This window comes from Antechinus flavipes, chromosome 2 (genome assembly GCF_016432865.1).
Source record: "Antechinus flavipes isolate AdamAnt ecotype Samford, QLD, Australia chromosome 2, AdamAnt_v2, whole genome shotgun sequence".
Taxonomy (NCBI): domain Eukaryota; kingdom Metazoa; phylum Chordata; class Mammalia; order Dasyuromorphia; family Dasyuridae; genus Antechinus; species Antechinus flavipes.
The window spans coordinates 569,706,104-569,724,869 of NC_067399.1; the positions used below are offsets into that span (position 1 = coordinate 569,706,104).

Consider the following 18,766-nt stretch of genomic DNA (forward strand, 5'->3'; position numbering starts at 1 on the left):
AAAAGAAAAGGACGTAGATATATTAGAATTCACATTAATGAGTGGTTGATTGTTTGAAATGTAGGGAGCAAGAAAGGGAGTAGAGATTCACATTTATATAGAGCCCCAAAATTTCAGTGCAGTTTTTAACTTCAGCCAGCTTAAAAATGTACCAAGACTTTTGGAACACTGTATATTGTAATATGTTATGCAAAACCATATGGTCTTTCTCTCTTAAGTGACAGAGTGGGGAAATCAGGAGAAAGAGCAAGATTTTGGTGTAAGATGATCAAGTAAGTTTTAGGTACATTGATTTTTGAATTCTTGTGGAAGTTGCAGGTAAGAAATACCAAATTTAGGTACTAATTATCTCTTTTTTTTTTTTATAATAACTTTTTATTGACAGAACCCATGCCAGGGTAATTTTTTTTTTTACAACATTATCCCTTGCACTCGCTTCTGTTCCGATTTTTCCCCTCACTCCCTCTACCCCCTCCCCTAAATGGCAAGCAGTCCTATATATGTTAAATATGTTGCGGTATATCCTAGATACAATATATGTTTGCAGAACCGAACAGTTCTCTTGTTGCATAGGGAGAATTGGATTCAGAAGGTAAAAATAACCCGGGAAGAAAAACAAAAATGCAGATAGTTCACATTCGTTTCCCAGTGTTCTTTCTTTAGGTGTAGCTGCTTCTGTTCATCATTTATCAACTTAAACGGAGTTAGGTCTCTTTGTCAAAGAAATCCACTTCCATCAAAATATGTCCTCATACAATATCGTTGTCGAAGTGTATAATGGTCTCCTGGTTCTGCTCATCTCACTTAGCATCAGTTCATGTAAGTCTCTCCAAGCCTCTCTGCATTCATCCTGCTGGTCATTTCTTACAGAACAATAATATTCCATAATATTCATATACCACAATTTATTCAGCCATTCTCCAATTGATGGGCACCCATTCGATTTCCAGTTTCTAGCCACTACAGACAGGGCTGCCACAAACATTTTGGCACATACAGGTCCCTTTCCCTTCTTTGTACTAATTATCTCTTACTTGAATAATTATCTCCTGAGAATTTTATAGATGGAATTAGTCTTTCAGATAGAAGGAAGTTCCTTCCAAATAAAATATTATAATATTGTAAAAAAATATGGATCTGGAGTTTAGGAGTAAGATCTCAGTGAAAGATTATAGTAGGAGTGGAAGATATTTAAAAAAAAATAGAAAAGGCTGTGTACATAGGTTTGATCAGTATCTACAGTTTTAAGTAGGACAAGAGCAGGAAGAAGTGAAGAATTGAGATAATTTTGTATCAGGGAACTGAATATTAAGAAAAATAGAGCTTTCACACCCCATCTCTTTTCCTTCTCTTCCATTCTCTAAAGAAGTGTCCAAAGTTCTTGTCATGTGACAAAACTGTTTGAGGGTCTTTTATTGGGTCAGAATTGGGTGACAAGCTTGCCTGGCATCAAAATGGTAGAGCTAGACAAGACCTTCAAAGCCATTTTGTGATGACCTCATTTTTTTGAATGAGTAAACTGAGGCCCAGATAAATTGTCATTAACAAGATTCTTATAATTATATGTTTCTTTTAGACATTTGCCAAAAAGCTTCTTAAAATTTGGGAATTTTTTCCCCTTTTTTATTGCTATGTTTTTTTTCTGGTTATACATGTACATTTATTTTTTAAAATGCACATTTATTGACGAATCATGTTCAGAAAAAAAAAGGGAAAAACCATGCGAGAAAAAAATAATAAGAAAAATAAAAAAGTGAACATAGCATGTATTTTTTTTTTTAATAAATTTTATTTTATTTAATAATAACTTCGCATTGACAGAATCCATGCCAGGATAATTTCTACACGACATTATCCCTTGCAATCACTTATGTTTCATTTTTTCCCCTCCCTCCCTCCTCCCCCCCCCCAGGATGGCAAGCAGTCCTATATATGCTAAACATGTTGCAGTATATCCTAGATACAATACATATTTGCAGAACCGAACAGTTCTCTTGTTGCACAGGGTGAATTGGATTCAGAAGGTAAAAATAACTCGGGAAGAAAATCAAAAATGCAAATAGTTCACATTCATTTCCCAGTATTCCTTCTTTGGGTGTAGCTGTTTCTGTCCATCATTTCTCCAATGAAACTCAGTTAAGTCTCTTTGTCAGAGAAATCCACTTCCATCAGAATACATCCTCATACAATATCGTTGTCGAAGTGTATAATGATCTCCTGGTTCTGCTCATCTCACTTAGCATCAGTCCATGTAGGTCTCTCCAAGCCTCTCTGTATTCATCCTGTTGGTCATTCCTTACAGAGCAATAATATTCCATAACATTCATATACCACAATTTACCCAGCCATTCTCCAATTGATGGGCATCCATTCATTTTCCAGTTTCTGGCCACTACAAACAGGGCTGCTACAAACATTTTGGCACATACAGGTCCCCTTCCCTTTTTTAGTATCTCTTTGGGGTATAAGCCCAATAGAAACACTGCTGGATCAAAGGGTATGCACAGTTTGATAACTTTTTGGGCATAATTCCAGATCGCTCTCCAGAATGGCTGGATTCGTTCACAACTCCACCAACAATGCATCAATGTCCCCGTTTTCCCGCATCCCCTCCAACATTCATCATTGTTTTTTCCTGTCATCTTAGCCAATCTGACAGGTGTGTAGTGATATCTCAGAGTTGTCTTAATTTGCATTTCTCTGATCAATAGTGATTTGGAACACTCTTTCATGTGAGTGGTAATAGTTTCAATTTCTTCATCTGAAAATTGTCTGTTCATATCCTTTGACCATTTATCAATTGGAGAATGGCTTGATTTTTTATAAATTTGAGTCAGTTCTCTATATATTTTGGAAATGAGGCCTTTATCAGAACCTTTAATTGTAAAGATGTTTTCCCAGTTTGTTACTTCCCTACTAATCTTGTTTGCATTCGTTCTGTTTGTACAAAGGCTTTTTAATTTGATATAATCAAAATTTTCTATTTTGTGATTGGTAATGGTCTCTAGTTCATCTTTGGTCACAAATTTCTTTCTCCTCCACAGGTCTGAGAGATAAACTATCGAACATAGCATGTATTGATTTACATTCAGTCTCCAGTCTCTTTCTGGATACAGATGGTGTTTTCTAGCCTTTGGATCACTGAACCTCTGAGAAGAATCAAGTCTTTCATAGTTGATTATCTCACAATCTTGCTGTTATTGTGTAAAATGTATTCCTGGTTCTACTTGTTTCACTCAGCATCAGTTCATGAAAATCTTTCCAGGCCTTTCTAAAATCTGCTTGTTCATTTCTTACAGAACAATAATATTCCATTACTTTCATATACCATAACTTATTCAGCCATTCATCAATTAATGGGTATCTACTCATTTTCCAATTTGGGATTTTTATTAACTTTGGAAATTGTGCGTCTTGGCAGATTATACCCAGTGACTCATAGTCTCAGAAATGTTTCTTTGAAAGCAGATGTATGAATATATTAAGCATACATAATTAAAATGTACATCGAGCATATTGGGGAAGCAAATATGCATATCTTTGTTCATCAAAATTCAAATTTGGAGCTATACCAAAGGGTTATCAAACTATAAACCCTTTGATCTAGCAATGTCTTTGCTGGGCTTAAATCCCAAAAAGATCATAAAAAAGGAAAAAGGACCCACATGTGCAAAAATGTTTGTGGCAGCCCTTTTTGTAGTGGTAAGGAACTGGAAACTGAGTGGATGCCCATCAACTGGGGAATGCCTGAATAAATTGTGGGATATAAATGTTATGGAATATTATAAGAAATTACCAGCAGGATGATTTCAGAGAGGCCCGGAAAGACTTATATGAACTGATGCTAAGTGAAGTGAGTAGAACCAGGAGATCCCTGTACACAGCAACAAGAAGATTATACAATGATCAATTCTGATGGATGTGGCTCTTTTCAACAATGAGATGATTCAGACCAGTTCCAATGAACTTGTGTTGGAGAGACCCATGTGCAGAGAGAAAGCTATGGGGACTAAGTGTAGATCACAACATAATATTTGCATTTTTTTTGTTGTCATTTGCTTGCTTTTTTTCTTTTCTTTTTCGTTTTTTTCTTTTTTGATTGTTTTTTTCTTGTGCATCATGATAAATGTGTAAATATGTATAGAAGAATTTATATTGGATTGCTTGTTATCTTAAGGGAGGAAAGTGGGAGAAGGGAGGGAGAAAAACTTGGAACACATGGTTTTGCAGGGGTGAATGTTGAATATTATAAATATATATATAAAACTCGATCTTATATATTAGTGGTTAATTAGGGTAAATTTTAGACCTTTTCTAACTCTCAGTTTCCTCATCTATAAAATAAGGAAAATAATGTATGACATACATCATTCTGTGAGAATCTAATGAAAAATTTGCATATAAAATGCTTTGCAAACTTTAAAAAAATCTCTCATTGTTGGCTATTATTTTGGATAAGGGAGAATTTGTAGTATCAGCAGTTCCTTTTCTGCTTTTATCAAATCATTATTATTGTGGGAACATTCTGGAAGCTAATTTGTAGATGGAGAAGTAATCTCTATGATCAGAATGATCTGATTTATCTGAGTTAAGTTGATGCTTTTTATTTATTAATTTAATTTTGTGCTTAAAAGTATTCTCTCCAGTCTAGTCAATGGCTAATTTGGCAAGTCCATGTTTTTTCTTTTTTTCTTTTTTTTTGCTTAGTGAAGTCTTGGTGGAAGACTTAGTGGCCTATTTCTATAAAGTTTTGGATCAACTTCAGGAAATCTGGGACTTCATTGGAATTCCAGAAGATCAAAAGCTTCAGAGGCTTAAAGTTGTTAGAGAACATGTCCAAGTAAGTGGAGCTGTGATCTCATTTGTGGCTTCAGGGCTGACTTCATATCTGCAGAAACAGGATGTATATTCTGCCACTTTGACTTTTGTGTCTGTTGTAAGGATCCTCTGTTATTGGAACACTATGAAATTTTTTTTTCTTTCTTTCTTTTTTAAAACTCCTAACCACTCTTTGGTATTCTGTGTTCTGATTCTTTTTTGCTATAGGGCCTCTTGGACATGATGATTGAAGAAGAAAAGAACTTGAAGGAGAGGATCCTAAAAAAAATTGATTCGAATCGAGAAGAACAGAACATTCTGCTCAAAGAGTTAAAACTGGAGCCAGTTTTAGTAAGTATTATAGTAAATATAGTCTCTAAAGATGTAGCTATCAATGGTTGATGCTGAGGCCATCCCTAAAATCTAAAAACTGTAGCTCTGCCGGATTTACATTCTGAACTTTAGGTCACTATGTTTAGCATTGGGTTGCTAAACATAGTCATTTTAATTATCCACCCATTATCTCAAATTCAGCATGCACAAAACTGAACTCTTTCTTCCTAAACTTCTTCTTCATCTCTGTTAACAGTACTACCATCCTCTCTCTCGTTTAATTTCACAACCTTGGCTGCCTTTGTTTCTCTTGTTCCCACATCTAATCACGTAACAAAGCAGTGTTCAATCTCTCCCTTCTTTCTTCTTTCCTTCCTATCTTCACAATGCTGGCTTAGGGTCTGGACTTATTGCTATTTTCTCAGTTTCCAATGCTTCCCTTTTCTTTTCTTTTTTTAAAATAGTATTTTATTTTTCCAAATACATGCAAACATAGTTTTCAATGTTTACCTTTGCAAAACCTTGTGTTCCAAATTTTCCCCCTCCCTCCCCACTTCCCTCCCCAAGACAGCAAGCACTCCAATATAGGTTAAACATGTGCAATTCTAAACATGCTGCCCCAAAAAATCAGATCAAAAGGGAAAGAAAACACGAGAAAGAAAAAAAAAAACCCACAAGCAAATAAGCAATAACAACAGCAACAAAAATGAAAATACTATGACTTATCCAAATTTAGTCTCCATAATTCTCTCTCTGCATGCAGATGGCTCTCTCCATCACGAGTCTATTGGAATTGTCCTGAATCACCTCATTGTTGAAAAGAGCCACATCCATCAGAATTGATCATCACATAATCTTATTGTTACTGTGTACAATGTTCTCTTGGTTCTGCTCACTTCAGTTAGCATCAGTTCATGTAAGTCTTCTCAGACTTTTCTGAAATCAGCCTGTTTATCATTTCTTATAGAACAATAATGCTCTATTATATTCATATACCATAATTTATTCAGCCATTCTGAATGGTCATCTTCTTAATTTCCAGTTCCTTACCACTACAAAAAGAGCTGCTACAAATATTTTTGCACATATTTGTCGTTTCCCCTTTTTTATGATCTCTTTGGGATACAGATCCAAGAGAGACATGCTGGATCAAAGGACATGCACTAATGTATTGTTGATGGAGTTGGGACAATGACCCAAACATTGCTCTCCAGAATGGCTGGATCATTTCACAACTCCACCAACAATACATTAGTGTCCCAGTTTTCCCACATCCCCTCCAGCATTCATCATTTATCTTTTCCTGTCATTTTAGCCAATCTGAGAGGTGTGAAGTGGTACCTCAGAGATGTCTTAGTCTGTAATGCTCGCTTTTTCTAATTAATCCTATGCACCATTTTTAGTCCTTTCCCCAAAGTAATAGTTCTAAACATGTCAATCTCTGTTTAAAAAAATAAATTGTTTTTAACCTTATCTAAAGTCCAAATTCCTTAGTATGATGTTCAAAACTTTCAGCTGATATGGCCCTAATCTCCCTTTCCAGTCTTATAGCTGATCATTCCCTTTCATGGACCCCATATTTTAGTTTAAGTAGTCACTTGTCTCTGTATGTATTATTCTCTCCCAATGCTATGTCTTTGATCAAGCTTCTTTTCCATCCATAACATACAGTCGACAGCACAATGAATTTATAGTCAAAGGATTGAGATTCAAATCTTATTTCTGCCATTTGCTGTCTGTGTGATGTTAGGCAAGTCACTCAACTTGCCTAGACTTCAGTTTTATCATACGGAGAATGAGGAGATTAAACTAGCCACCGGGCAGTCCCGCCATTTATGTTCTTAAGATGTTATGGTTATTGGATGATCTGTGTCACATGGCCTTCACCACCTGTGAGGGGACAGAATTGTTCTGCTCGATTCATGTAAATCGTGGGGTAACATAGCCTCTGAATGAATGCCAAAGGAAGAGAGACTCAAGCCAGCTTGGTTATTAATGGATTTTATTGGGTTATTTAGGTTAATTGAAGGAGTTTACTTGCAAGAGGCCAGCCATTCTGGGTGGCAGCAGGACAAAGTTACGTTATGGATCTTTGCCCCAACCCCAGACCAAGTCAAGTATTATATACAAACAGGACAAAGAAGAAAAGTACCAGGATGGTTTAGGGTCACGGGCAAGTTTTCCCATGAGACAGCTGTGATTTCTTTTGCTATTTACATTTACTCAAGGTAGTTAACAGTTTTCTGTGGAGACAAATGTCACGTTCCCTCTCTGGTTACAATCATATACCTTCCTGTCTGTGTTACTGAGGATATTTTCACCATGCATTGTCAAACTACTCAGACAACTTTATGAAACTTAATAAAGCATTATTATAAGTATAAAACGATATTTGATTCTTTTGTATTTTTTTCACCTTATCATTAGGGCCACCATCTACATTGACATCCTGATGTCATATGTGAAGCATGCTCAATCAGCCCCTAGTTCAGTCAGTGTAAGGGGGAGTTAAATAATATTGTATTACTCCTATGCTACTAAATGGTCATGAGAAACAGGAATTTTTATGATGAGGAAAAAATGTTGACTGAATTTTTCTTCTCAATTGAAATCTGTTTTTAAATTATGTTCCACCTTTTATATTCCAGTATGAATGATTACTTTCAAATTGGAAGACCAAGAAAGCCTTTATTTCTCTCTCTCTCTTTCTCTCTCTGTCTCTGTGTGTGTCTTCTCTATATAAGATACAATCAGGTCAGTCATTGAGATTTAACTATTATCTGGCTATTTCAGATTAAATTGGTGTTCTTCTAAGGATGATTGTTTAATTCTATATTACCCTTGCGTAGTCACAATTCTCAGATAATATAGATTAACTAAAAGAAGGGAGGGGAACAAAAACAAAAACAAAACTCAGTTTCTTCAGCACATTTAAATTTTAACTATATTAAAATTCCAATCCTGTGTCAGGACTCTGCATTTTTTCTTTATTGGAGCTCTTTATGCTATCTCTCAGTTTGCGGGCTTTGTCTTCATACACTTAAAGGACTGGAGACTGCTATTCTGCTATTCAGTCTTTTCCCCAAAGCCATTAACAGTCATTCCTCCCTTATGTATATATAGATATGACTCCCTTAAGGTTGGGAGGTATCTTCTTTCATTAGATCTTTGATGAGGCAACCTGGAAATTCAAAAGTATTCAGTCTCAGCAATGGTGGAACACAATTCATTCTTTTAAGTGAAGGGGAAATCTCTTTCAATTCCCCTAAATTTAGTCCCTCTGTTTCTTCAAAGGTAAACAGAGTTCTGAGGAGGTACCCTGGTAGAACTGAGGAAAGACTTAAATTACTCATTTGAAAGGCCTAGGATGGTTGATTGTTGTCCTTCACAGTTGAAGAGGACCAAAATGATATCACTGTGTTGGAGTCAAGGTACAGTATGTTCAAGTGTGGCGGATCAGACCAATATGAGCTCAGAAGGCTCTGTCACAGTTTGGGCACAAAGAGTCCATATGAACATTTGGAGTGGAGATGTCTTTAAATATGCCCATCTCATGTTTCTTTTGAGCTACTGAAATTCTGCTTTGATCATAGAGCACAGGGACAACACAGCTGGAGCACTTAAAAGATATTTTAAAGCAGCTAGTCTTCAAGTCATAGTTCTTTTGGAGGATTAAAGTATATTCACCTCGGTCTTTCCTTGTTGAATGGCCTCAGGCAGTTTTTTTTTTCCTGCTATCCTAGAAGTGGAAGGCACCTCACTGTAAGCAACTACAGTTTCTAAAAGGATTTAGAGATGGTGCAATAGATCCCAAAGTCAGAAAAATCTGAAATCAAACCTTGCCCCAAATCCTTAGCTATGTTACTCTGGGCAAATGACCATCCCTGACTCATTTTCCTCATCTACAAAATGGGCATAATAATAGCACATATCTGTCAAGGTTGCTGTGGGGGTAAAATGAGATATTTGTAAAATACTTTGCAAACCTTAAAATATAAATGTAAGTTATTATTATTATTGTCCCCGAAAGCATCATCAGAAATATTGCTGATGAGTTCATTGTTCTTTGCATTTACTGCTCATCCCTTCATTTCAGTAAGCTTCCAATCCTGAATGATGTATCAATTATTTTTGGCTTGGTCTGCCTAAGGCTAAAACCTTAGTAACTTTAAGTTCTTTATTAGAGAAAGATGAAACACTTGTACCTCATTCAACAAATAGCCAAAGGAGATTTACTTAGTATAACAGAAGGATGTTCAGTAAGGATAAACCTTGAGGTCCTCTCAGTTTGATTCAGTTCAAACTTGCTCAGATAGCTTCTGGAGCTCTTTCTGGTTGCTCTGTACTTAAGTAATTGGGAAGTGATGGCCCTTTAGCCACCTTAGCTAATCAAGTATCAGAGATGGTTACAGTACCTTCTGAGGAAAAACTAGGCTAACTTACATGGAAGCAATGGTTAGAATAGTGTTCCTCCCACAGCTGCTTTCCGCAGGAAGCTTTTCTTGGCTTCTCCTCTCTCAAGCCCCCTCATCTACACCCTTTCTCATTTCCCAACTGTTCTAGCCTTTCTCTCTAAGATTATTTTCTATCTATTTGTCATTTCTATTGCTCTGCCTACCTTTATACATGTTGTCTCTCCCATTCAACTGTAAGTTTCTTTCTTTTTATTATTATTATAGTTTTCTATTTACAAGATATATGCATGGGTAATTTTTCAGCATTGACAATTGCAAAACCTTTTATTCGAACTTTTCCCCTTTTTTCCCCGCACCTCCTCCCCCAGATGGCAGGTTGACAAATACATGTTAAATATGTTAAAGTATAACTTAAAAACAATATATATATATATATATATACATGTCCAAACAGTTATTTTGTTGTACAAAAAGAATCAGACTCTGAAATATTGTACAATTAGCCAGTGAAGGAAATCAAAAATGCAGGTGGACAAAAATAGAGGGATTGGGAATTCTATGTAGTGGTTCATAGTCATCTCCCAGAATTCTTTCGCTGGGTGTAGCTGGTTCAATTCTGCTCTATTGGAACTGATTTGGTTCATCTTGTTGAAGAGTGCCACGTCCATCAGAATTGATCATCATATAGTATTATTGTTGAAGTATATAATGATCTCCTGATCCTGCTCATTTTACTCGGCATCAGTTCATGTAAGTTTCTCCAGGCCTTTCTGAAATCATCCTGCTGGTCATTTCTTACAAAACAATAATATTCCATAATATTCATATACCACAATTTATTCAGCCATTCTCCAATTGATGGGCATCCATTCCAACTGTAAGTTTCTTGAGGTGGAATTTGTTTTGGCATTTTCTTTATATACTTAATGCTTCATATAATGTTTGGCAAGTAGTAAGCTTTTAATAAATGATTATTGATTTATTGATTGCTTCATACTTCTGATATCACAGACAGGGATGTGGCAATCAACTAGCCTGGAATCTTCCAGGCATAGATCCAAACTGGGAAGTGGGTAGAGCTATTTAAAAAATACTTAAAAAAAAAAGGAAGAAAGTAGAAAGAGAAAAATAACTAGGCAAGAGAACGGGATGTGACAAAACTAAAAATAGCTTGTTGAATGATGTAAGACTAAAACAGAAAAACCAGAGGTTTTAAATTTCTGTCATACCTAAAGGGCGATCACATATAAGCTAAATGAACTATCCTAGAATTAACCAAAACCAAGCTTCTTAGTTTTATTTAAAACTAGAAGAATTAAAGATATTAATAAAACAATTTATCATGCTCTAAAATATCCACATTGTTTATTTCTTCTATAGTAATCTCTCTAAATAACTCTTGGGAGGGAAAAATTCTTTGAAAAACTCTGGAAAAAATCCCTGTTGCTGTGGGATAACTCATAAATAAGTTGAATTGTCATCACTTGTCTTTCCTTTACTTCTGAACAAGATTGTTTTTTAATGTTTTTACTCTGATGCATTATTGTTTGATACAGGAAGGAGAGGGGATTACAATCTTGGAGCTAGAGAAAAATCTTCAAACACAGATACAGGAATTGAAAAGACAGAAGGAAGAAAGGATAAAAGAACAAAAACTACTGCGAGAACAAGACCAAAAACTGTGTGAGATGCTTCAAGTGCTCCCATACAATCTTGACAGTGATTCCGTCCTCAGCATAGAGGAGCTGAATCAGTTCAGAAATCACCTTGCAGCCCTGGAGAAAACAAAGGTACAACTGATTCTTGACACTCTTCTCTCTGCGTTTCCCTCACTTCTGGAATGCTGTGTAACATCTTTGCTTTCATAGGCAAGCCGATGGGAAGCATTTGTCAGTACAAAGAAGCAGATCCTACTTTGTATGGAAGATCTGGACCATACCCCAGAAACGAATTTTGAGAGAGATGTGGTATATAAGGAGGAAGAGACCTTTTGTCTGTCATTGGAGAACATAACAGCCCTAAAAAATCTGCTTTTACAGGTACACTGTTGCAAATATTAGGAACTTTGGAATATAGGACTTTGGAAGGAATGGCTAGTCTTTTTTTTTTTTTTAATTTTATTTTCTTTAATAATAACTTTATATTGACAGAATCCATGCCAGGGTAATTTTTTACAACATTATCCCTTGCACTCGCTTATGTTTTGTTTTTTCCCCTCCCTCCCTCCCCTCCTCCTCCCCCCAAGATGGCAAGCAGTCCTATATATGTTAAATATGTTGCAGTATATCCTAGATACAATACATATTTGCAGAACCGAACAGTTCTCCTGTTGCACAGGGAGAATTGGATTCAGAAGGTAAAAATAACTCAGGAAGAAAATCAAAAATGCAAATAGTTCACATTCGTTTCCTACTGTTCCTTCTTTGGGTGTAGCTGCTTCTGTCCGTCATTTATCCATTGAAACTCAGTTAAGTCTCTTTGTCATAGAAATCCACTTGCATCAGAATACATCCTCATACAGTATCGTTGTCGAAGTGTATAATGATCTCCTGGTTCTGCTCATCTCACTTACCATCAGTCCATGTAGGTCTCTCCAAACCTCTCTGTAAGGAATGGCTAGTCTTGACGATGTTTGCTTTATTCATAGATGGGGGTTCACTAGGTATGACCCAATAGTTTCATATTAACTGTAGGAACTTATAGTTTTCTTTCTTTTCCTGATTTATAAAAAAGTAGCAAGCCGGTAACCAAAATAGTAACCATGATTCCCATTGATATAGTTCTTTATGGTTTGCAAACTGGTTTGTTCACAAAATGTCTGGCAACACTCAGCAATTTGGCAGAAGTAACATAGGAGAAGTAAAATGTGAGAATAATTAATGTTGAAAGAGCTACACAAAGATGAGCACAATAAAATTTGTCTAACCATTTTTGAAAAACAATTTGGGAAATAAAGTGATCAAAATGTTCATATCCTTTAATCTAGAGATCCAGCTATTAGGTATATATTCCAAGTAGGCCAGTGATTTTTTTTAAGGTTCCTTATTTTAACTTATACATAGTAAAAACTTTTTTTAATTTAAAATTTAATTTTTTTTCATTTTTAACATTAATTTTTAAAAGTTTGAATTCCAGATTCTCTCCCTCCCTCACCCATTGACAAAGCAAGCAACATATTTTCACATCAGCCATGTAGGCAGAACTTTCTGTGATAGTAAAGACAAAGTAGATAACCATTGTTTGGGAAATGGCTAAACAATATGTGTTACAAAAACATAATGGAATATTATTACATTATAAGATGTGTTGAATATGAAGAATTCAATAAGAATTCAAAGATTAATGGTAAATTAGATTTAAATAAATTGTTGATGCAGAGTGAAATAAGCAGAACCAGGAAAAATATACACGATGACTACCATCATGTAAGTGGAAGGAGCAGAAAAAATACTGAATTCTATTTAAGTATTGTATGAAGCTCATTCTCAAAGAAGAAATGAGAAAGTGTACTTTCCTACCTTTGTAGAGATGAAGGACTATGGATATGGAGCATTACATATATATTACAAAGTCACTCAGGCAGTAATAGCAGAGTTGGTTTTTCAATTCTCTCTCTTCAGGTTCAGCGTGCTCTATACCATACCGCTTTTAGTTTTGTAGATGTGCTTTTTTTCCTCCTCTTCATTCTTATTTTATATTATAGAAACTCTGGGTAGACAATGGAAAAGGAATATTTAATCAAAGACCCCAACTATTGGGATAAGGTCTCATTCTGCTTTGTGTATGTATGTAAGGCATTTGGGCTTAAGTGACTTGTCCAGGGTCACAAAGCTCATTGAGTGGCAAACGCCTGAGGCTGAATTTGAACTCAAGTCCTCCTGACTCCAGGGCCAGTGCTCTATCCTAGATGCCACCTAGCTGCCCCTTTTTTAAAAAATTAATTTTCATTTATTTAGTATTTTATTTTTCCCCAGTTACATGTAAAAACAATTTAAAAAATTAATTTGTAAAACTTTCAGATTTTCTCTTCCTTCTTCCCTCCTCCTTGAGAAGACAAGTAATTTGCTATAAGTTTTATATGTGTAGTTATGAAAAACATTTCCATAGTAATGATGTTGTAAAAGAAAACATCAGATCTCATTATTTGATAAAAATTTCTGGGAAAAATAGAAAATAATCTAGCAATAAAGAGTTAGACTAAGATCTCATACCATATACTTAAATTTTAAATAGTTATACCTAGATATACAAGGCTACATCATAAATCAATTGGAGGAGAAGGAATAAAACATCTTTCACAACTCTAGGTGAAAAGTTAAAGACCAGATAAGGAATAGAGAGGTTCATAGAAGGTCCATAGATATGGACAGTTTTGATTTCATGAAATTGTAACAAAATGCAATTAAAATTAAAAATGGTTAAAAGATACAAACGTATAGTTCCTTTTTATTTTTTAATTTATTTTTCATTTTTTTTATTTTTTAAATAACTTTTTATTGACAGAACCCATGCCAAGGTAATTTTTTATATTATCCCTTGCACTCACTTCTGTTCTGATTTTTCCCCTCCCTCCCTCCACCCCCTCCCCCAGATGGCAAGCAGTCCTTTACATGTTAAATAGGTTACAGTATATCCTAGATACAATATATGTGTGCAGAATCGAACAGTTTTCTTGTTGCACAGGGAGAATTGGATTCAGAAGGTATAAATAACCCGGGAAGAAAAACAAAAATACAAGCAGTTTATATTCATTTCCCAGTGTTCTTTCTTTGGGTGTAGCTGCTTCTGTCCATCCTTGATCAATTGAAACTGAATTAGCTCTCTTTATCGAAGAGATCTACTTCCATCAGAATACATCCTCAAACAGTATCGTTGTTGAGGTATATAATGATTTCCTGGTTCTGCTCATTTCACTTAGCATCAGTTCATGTAAGTCTCGCCAGTCCTCTCTGTATTCATCCTGCTGGTCGTTCCTTACAGAGCAATAATATTCCATAACATTCATATACCACAATTTACTCAACCATTCTCCAATTGATGGGCATCCTTTCATTTTCCAGTTTCTAGCCATTACAAACAGGGCTGCCACAAACATTTTGGCACATACAGGTCCCTTTCTCTTCTTTAGTATCTCTTTGGGGTATAAGCCCAGTAGAAACACTGCTGGATCAAAGGGTATGCACAGTTTGATAACTTTTTGAGCATAGTTCCAAATTGCTCTCCAGAATGGCTGGATGTGTTCACAATTCCACCAACAATGTATCAGTGTCCCTGTTTTCCCACATCCCCTCCAACATTCCGCATTATCTTTCCCTGTCACTCTAGCCAATCTGACAGGTGTGTAGTGGTATCTCAGAGTTGTCTTAATTTGCATTTCTCTGATTAATAATGATTTGGAGCATATTTTCATATGTCTATAAATGGTTTCAATTTCTTCATCTGAAAATTGTTCATATCCTTTGATCATTTATCATTTGGAGAATGGCTTGATTTCTTATAAATTAGAGTCAATTCTCTATATATTTTGGAAATGAGCCCTTTATCAGAACCTTTAGCTGTAAAAATGTTTTCCCAGTTTATTGTTTCCCTTCTAATCTTGTCTGCATTAGTTTTGTTTGTACAAAAATTTTTCAATTTGATATACTCAAAATTTTCTATTTTGTGGCCAATAGTAATCTCTAGTTCTTCTTTGGTCATAAATTCCTTCTTCTTCCACAGGTCTGAGAGGTAAATTATCCTATGCTCTTCCAATTTATTTATAATCTCATTTTTTATGCCTGGATCATGAACCCATTTTGACCTTATCTTGGTGTACGGTATTAAGTGTGGGTCAATGCCTAGTTTCTGCCATAAAACATACAGTTCTTAAGGGAAAAAACTGAAGCTATTTTTATGTAACCATATGAAAAAATACTCCAACTCACTAATATTAAATACTCCAAATCACTAATTATTGTAGTTTTTGACTCATGTCCAAGTCTTTAGAACACCACTTTGGGTTTTCTTCACACAAAGAAGTTTATCATTTCCTTCTTTAGCTCACTTTTATAAATGAAGAACTGATACAGAATTAAGTGTAAGTCACTTAACTAGTAAGTGCCTGAGGCTGGATCTGAACTCATGAAGATGAGTCTTCCTGAATCCCAGCTCAGTGTCCTATCCATGAGTCACCTAGCTGTTCTAATAACCTAATAATAATAAATTAATAATAATTAAAGCAATTTGAGGTTTTATCTCAGACCCATTAGATTGGTAAATTTGATGAAAAAGGAAATGATAAATGTAGGAGAAGTTCAATAGTGAATATAGAGAAATATGGACATAGTGTACTTCTATGTTAAATTTAATATGCTTTAAAAAATGCTTTTTCTTTCTCCCTCCCTCCCCACTTCTCTCCTTCCCTAGAGAGCAAGTAATCCAATATAGGTTAAACATGTGCAATTTTTCTAAACATATTTCCACATTTAAAATTTGATATATATTTGAAAAAATAAACTATATATGATAGTGAAAAAGTTTCCTTTTACACAAACATTTTTTTGTTCCTTATATATGGAAATATCCATGTTTGTTGATGTTTATCAAAGTCATAATAAAAAAGAAAACTTTTCCCCAAAATACATTCTTATATTTTCCTAGCCACCAAGTCAAATTTACTAACATATTGAAGGCTATCCTTTTTTTGGAGGGTAAAATGGAAAATCTGCTGATTTATAATTTTGTAGTATCTCTTCTGAATTTTCAGATTTCACTGCCATTTTCAGAGGTCACATTTGATAGTTTACTGTCATATTTCAGACTGTGATGTTTGTTTGAGCTTTGTGACTTTAATTCTTTAAAGGAAGCTACCATGACCTCATTTATCTTCAGTTTCAATTCCCTGACAACCATATTTTGTTTTATCCCTCTTGAGATGAAAGTCATTCTTCTTGATAAAACAAAGAGAAACAAAACAAGAGTTGCACGGTTCTGTATTCTTTTATCCTTTTTTTTCTATTCCATCACAAATAGTAGTCCTATCTCTGTTCTTTTTAATTTTTTTGTCCCTACACGACTAAAAAAAGACCCTTTCATTTTCTTTAGGATTCATCAGTAGCCTCAACTCATTTGTTTCAAATTATTCCTCACATCTCGCAGTTATTCAATAAATGCTTGTTGACTATTTGGGGAGAGGCATGCCATTAGCCCTTATATTTTATTCTATAGCATGGGGATCAACTTGCATTTTGTGCATATGTCCTTGGCACTAACAAATAAGCATAATGCATTTTCTTGAGATTATTATAAAATTCCCTTTGTTCTTCAAACTTGTGGGAAGTGATAGTCCCAGTTGTTTTTTGTTCTTTTAAATAACTTGTGGTGAATGGCTGTTTGTTCCTACCCATTCACTCCCTCTGGGCTCCTGAAAGAACTTTATTTTAGTAAGATTTCCAGCTTTTTTCATCAGTTTGCTCCATCAGTTTACTTTGGATTTTTGTTAATATTTCTGTTAAAGCCCTAACACAAACAGAAGCAGGACTGAACTGTTGTCTGAAAGGCTTTGAAGAGGAATCCTATTTCTAGCCAATTTCTACCTACTTCCTAATTATTTCCAAACCATGTTGCCTGCACTCTAACATCAGCTTTAACCCTTTCCCATTGGAATGGTTTCTGTCCCTAGAATTCTGACGGATGAGCTTTTGTTATATATTCCCTGGAGTCATAGAATGATCAGACCTCCATAGTACTTCCAGCCATTTCTAAGTCATGTTGCCAGTTGTGTGTTTTTTATATCTCCCTTTTATCTTACATTAGAACATAGGCTCCTTGAGACTTACATGAATTGATGCTAAGTGAAATGAGCAGAACCAGGAGATCATTATACACGGCAATAACAAAATTATACAACAATCAATTCTGATAGTTGTGTCTCTCTTCAACAATGAGATGATTCAAACCAGTTCCAATTGTTCAGTAATGGAGGGAGCCATCTACACCCAGAGAGAGAACCATGGGAACAGAGTGTGGAACACAACACAGCATTTCCACTCTCTGTTATTGTTTGCTTGCATTTTGTTTTTCTTTTCAGGTTTTTTCCTTTCTTTCTAGATCTGATGTTCCTTTTGCAGCAAGATAACTGTATAAATATGTATACATATGTTGGATTTAACATATCTATCTAGGGGAGGGAGTGGGGGACGGGGGGGGAGGGAGTTGGAACAGAAGGTTTTGCAAGGGTCAGTGTTGAAAAATTACCCATGCATATGTTTTGTAAATAAAAAACTATTAAAAAAAAAACAACAACAACTGGGCTCCTTGAGCCTAGTAACCTATCACACTTGCTTGCCCTGTGCTGAGCACAGGGTCTGGTCCATAGTAAACACATAACTTTTTTTTCATTAATTCACTCTGTTTTAGACTGGTCAGATTTTAGACACCCAGTCCTGTCTTCTACCTTGTTGCTTCCACATTATCAGCTATTTCTCTTTACAAGGAGGCATTTTGCTTTGATTTGGATCTCATTTTTCGGTTGTAGCTAGAAATGAAGAAAGCTGAGACCGAAGCTGCGTGTGAAGGGCTACTCTCACAGATCAGGGAGCTCTGGGAATGGTTATACATCTCTGCCCAGGAGAGAGAGGCTCTGGCCATGCTCATGACTGGCTCCAAGACCAAGATCAGAAAAGTGGTAAGAAAATGCAACAGGTCAGAAATGGGCAACATTTGGATCCTGATATGTCAAGGTGCTGGTTCTTTTCATTAGGATTCCAAACATGGTAGAAAGAAGGGACTGATTGCCTGTTGCTGTCAAGCCTCTGAGCTGTGAGACAATTTTTTAAGTCTCTTAAAGTGCATTATCTTTGGTGGGTATACCATAGGATCGCCAACTCTTATGAGAGAAGTTACAATATTTTTCCAGCACTTTTTTTCCAGACCATTTTCTATCTTCATGATTTTCTGGGTTTTGGTTACTATTCTATGAAAATTATTTACAGCTTCCACTTTGTGGAAGATTTAGGAAGCCATTCTTCTTCATTCTTGGAAGCCAACTTTTAAGTCATCGAATATCTTGAATTATGAACCAGTCTTTTACTGCCAGTTCTCTTCTCTGTTAATTGGAACCTTGAAAACTTGGTAGATTATTAAGTGAAATCAAACTCTAAACTGAGACTTGAGTAAGCAGAAGAAGCTTGGCATAAAACTAGTGTTAAGCTTGTTGTAGA

The 18,766-nt window shown here is 35.4% G+C and overlaps 1 protein-coding gene across 1 annotated transcript in view; it reads left to right on the forward strand.

The window, feature by feature from the left end:
• Positions 1–1,454: 1,454 nt before the first annotated feature.
• The window catches only part of LOC127546911 (protein regulator of cytokinesis 1-like), a 28,237-nt gene continuing 10,925 nt past the window's right edge, over positions 1,455–18,766 (forward strand). The window contains exons 1-6 of the mRNA XM_051973808.1: positions 1,455–1,489; positions 4,708–4,840; positions 5,047–5,169; positions 11,123–11,356; positions 11,435–11,605; positions 18,082–18,231. Coding sequence (XP_051829768.1) covers positions 1,455–1,489; positions 4,708–4,840; positions 5,047–5,169; positions 11,123–11,356; positions 11,435–11,605; positions 18,082–18,231 — 846 coding nt within the window. The remainder of the gene's footprint in view (positions 1,490–4,707; positions 4,841–5,046; positions 5,170–11,122; positions 11,357–11,434; positions 11,606–18,081; positions 18,232–18,766) is intronic.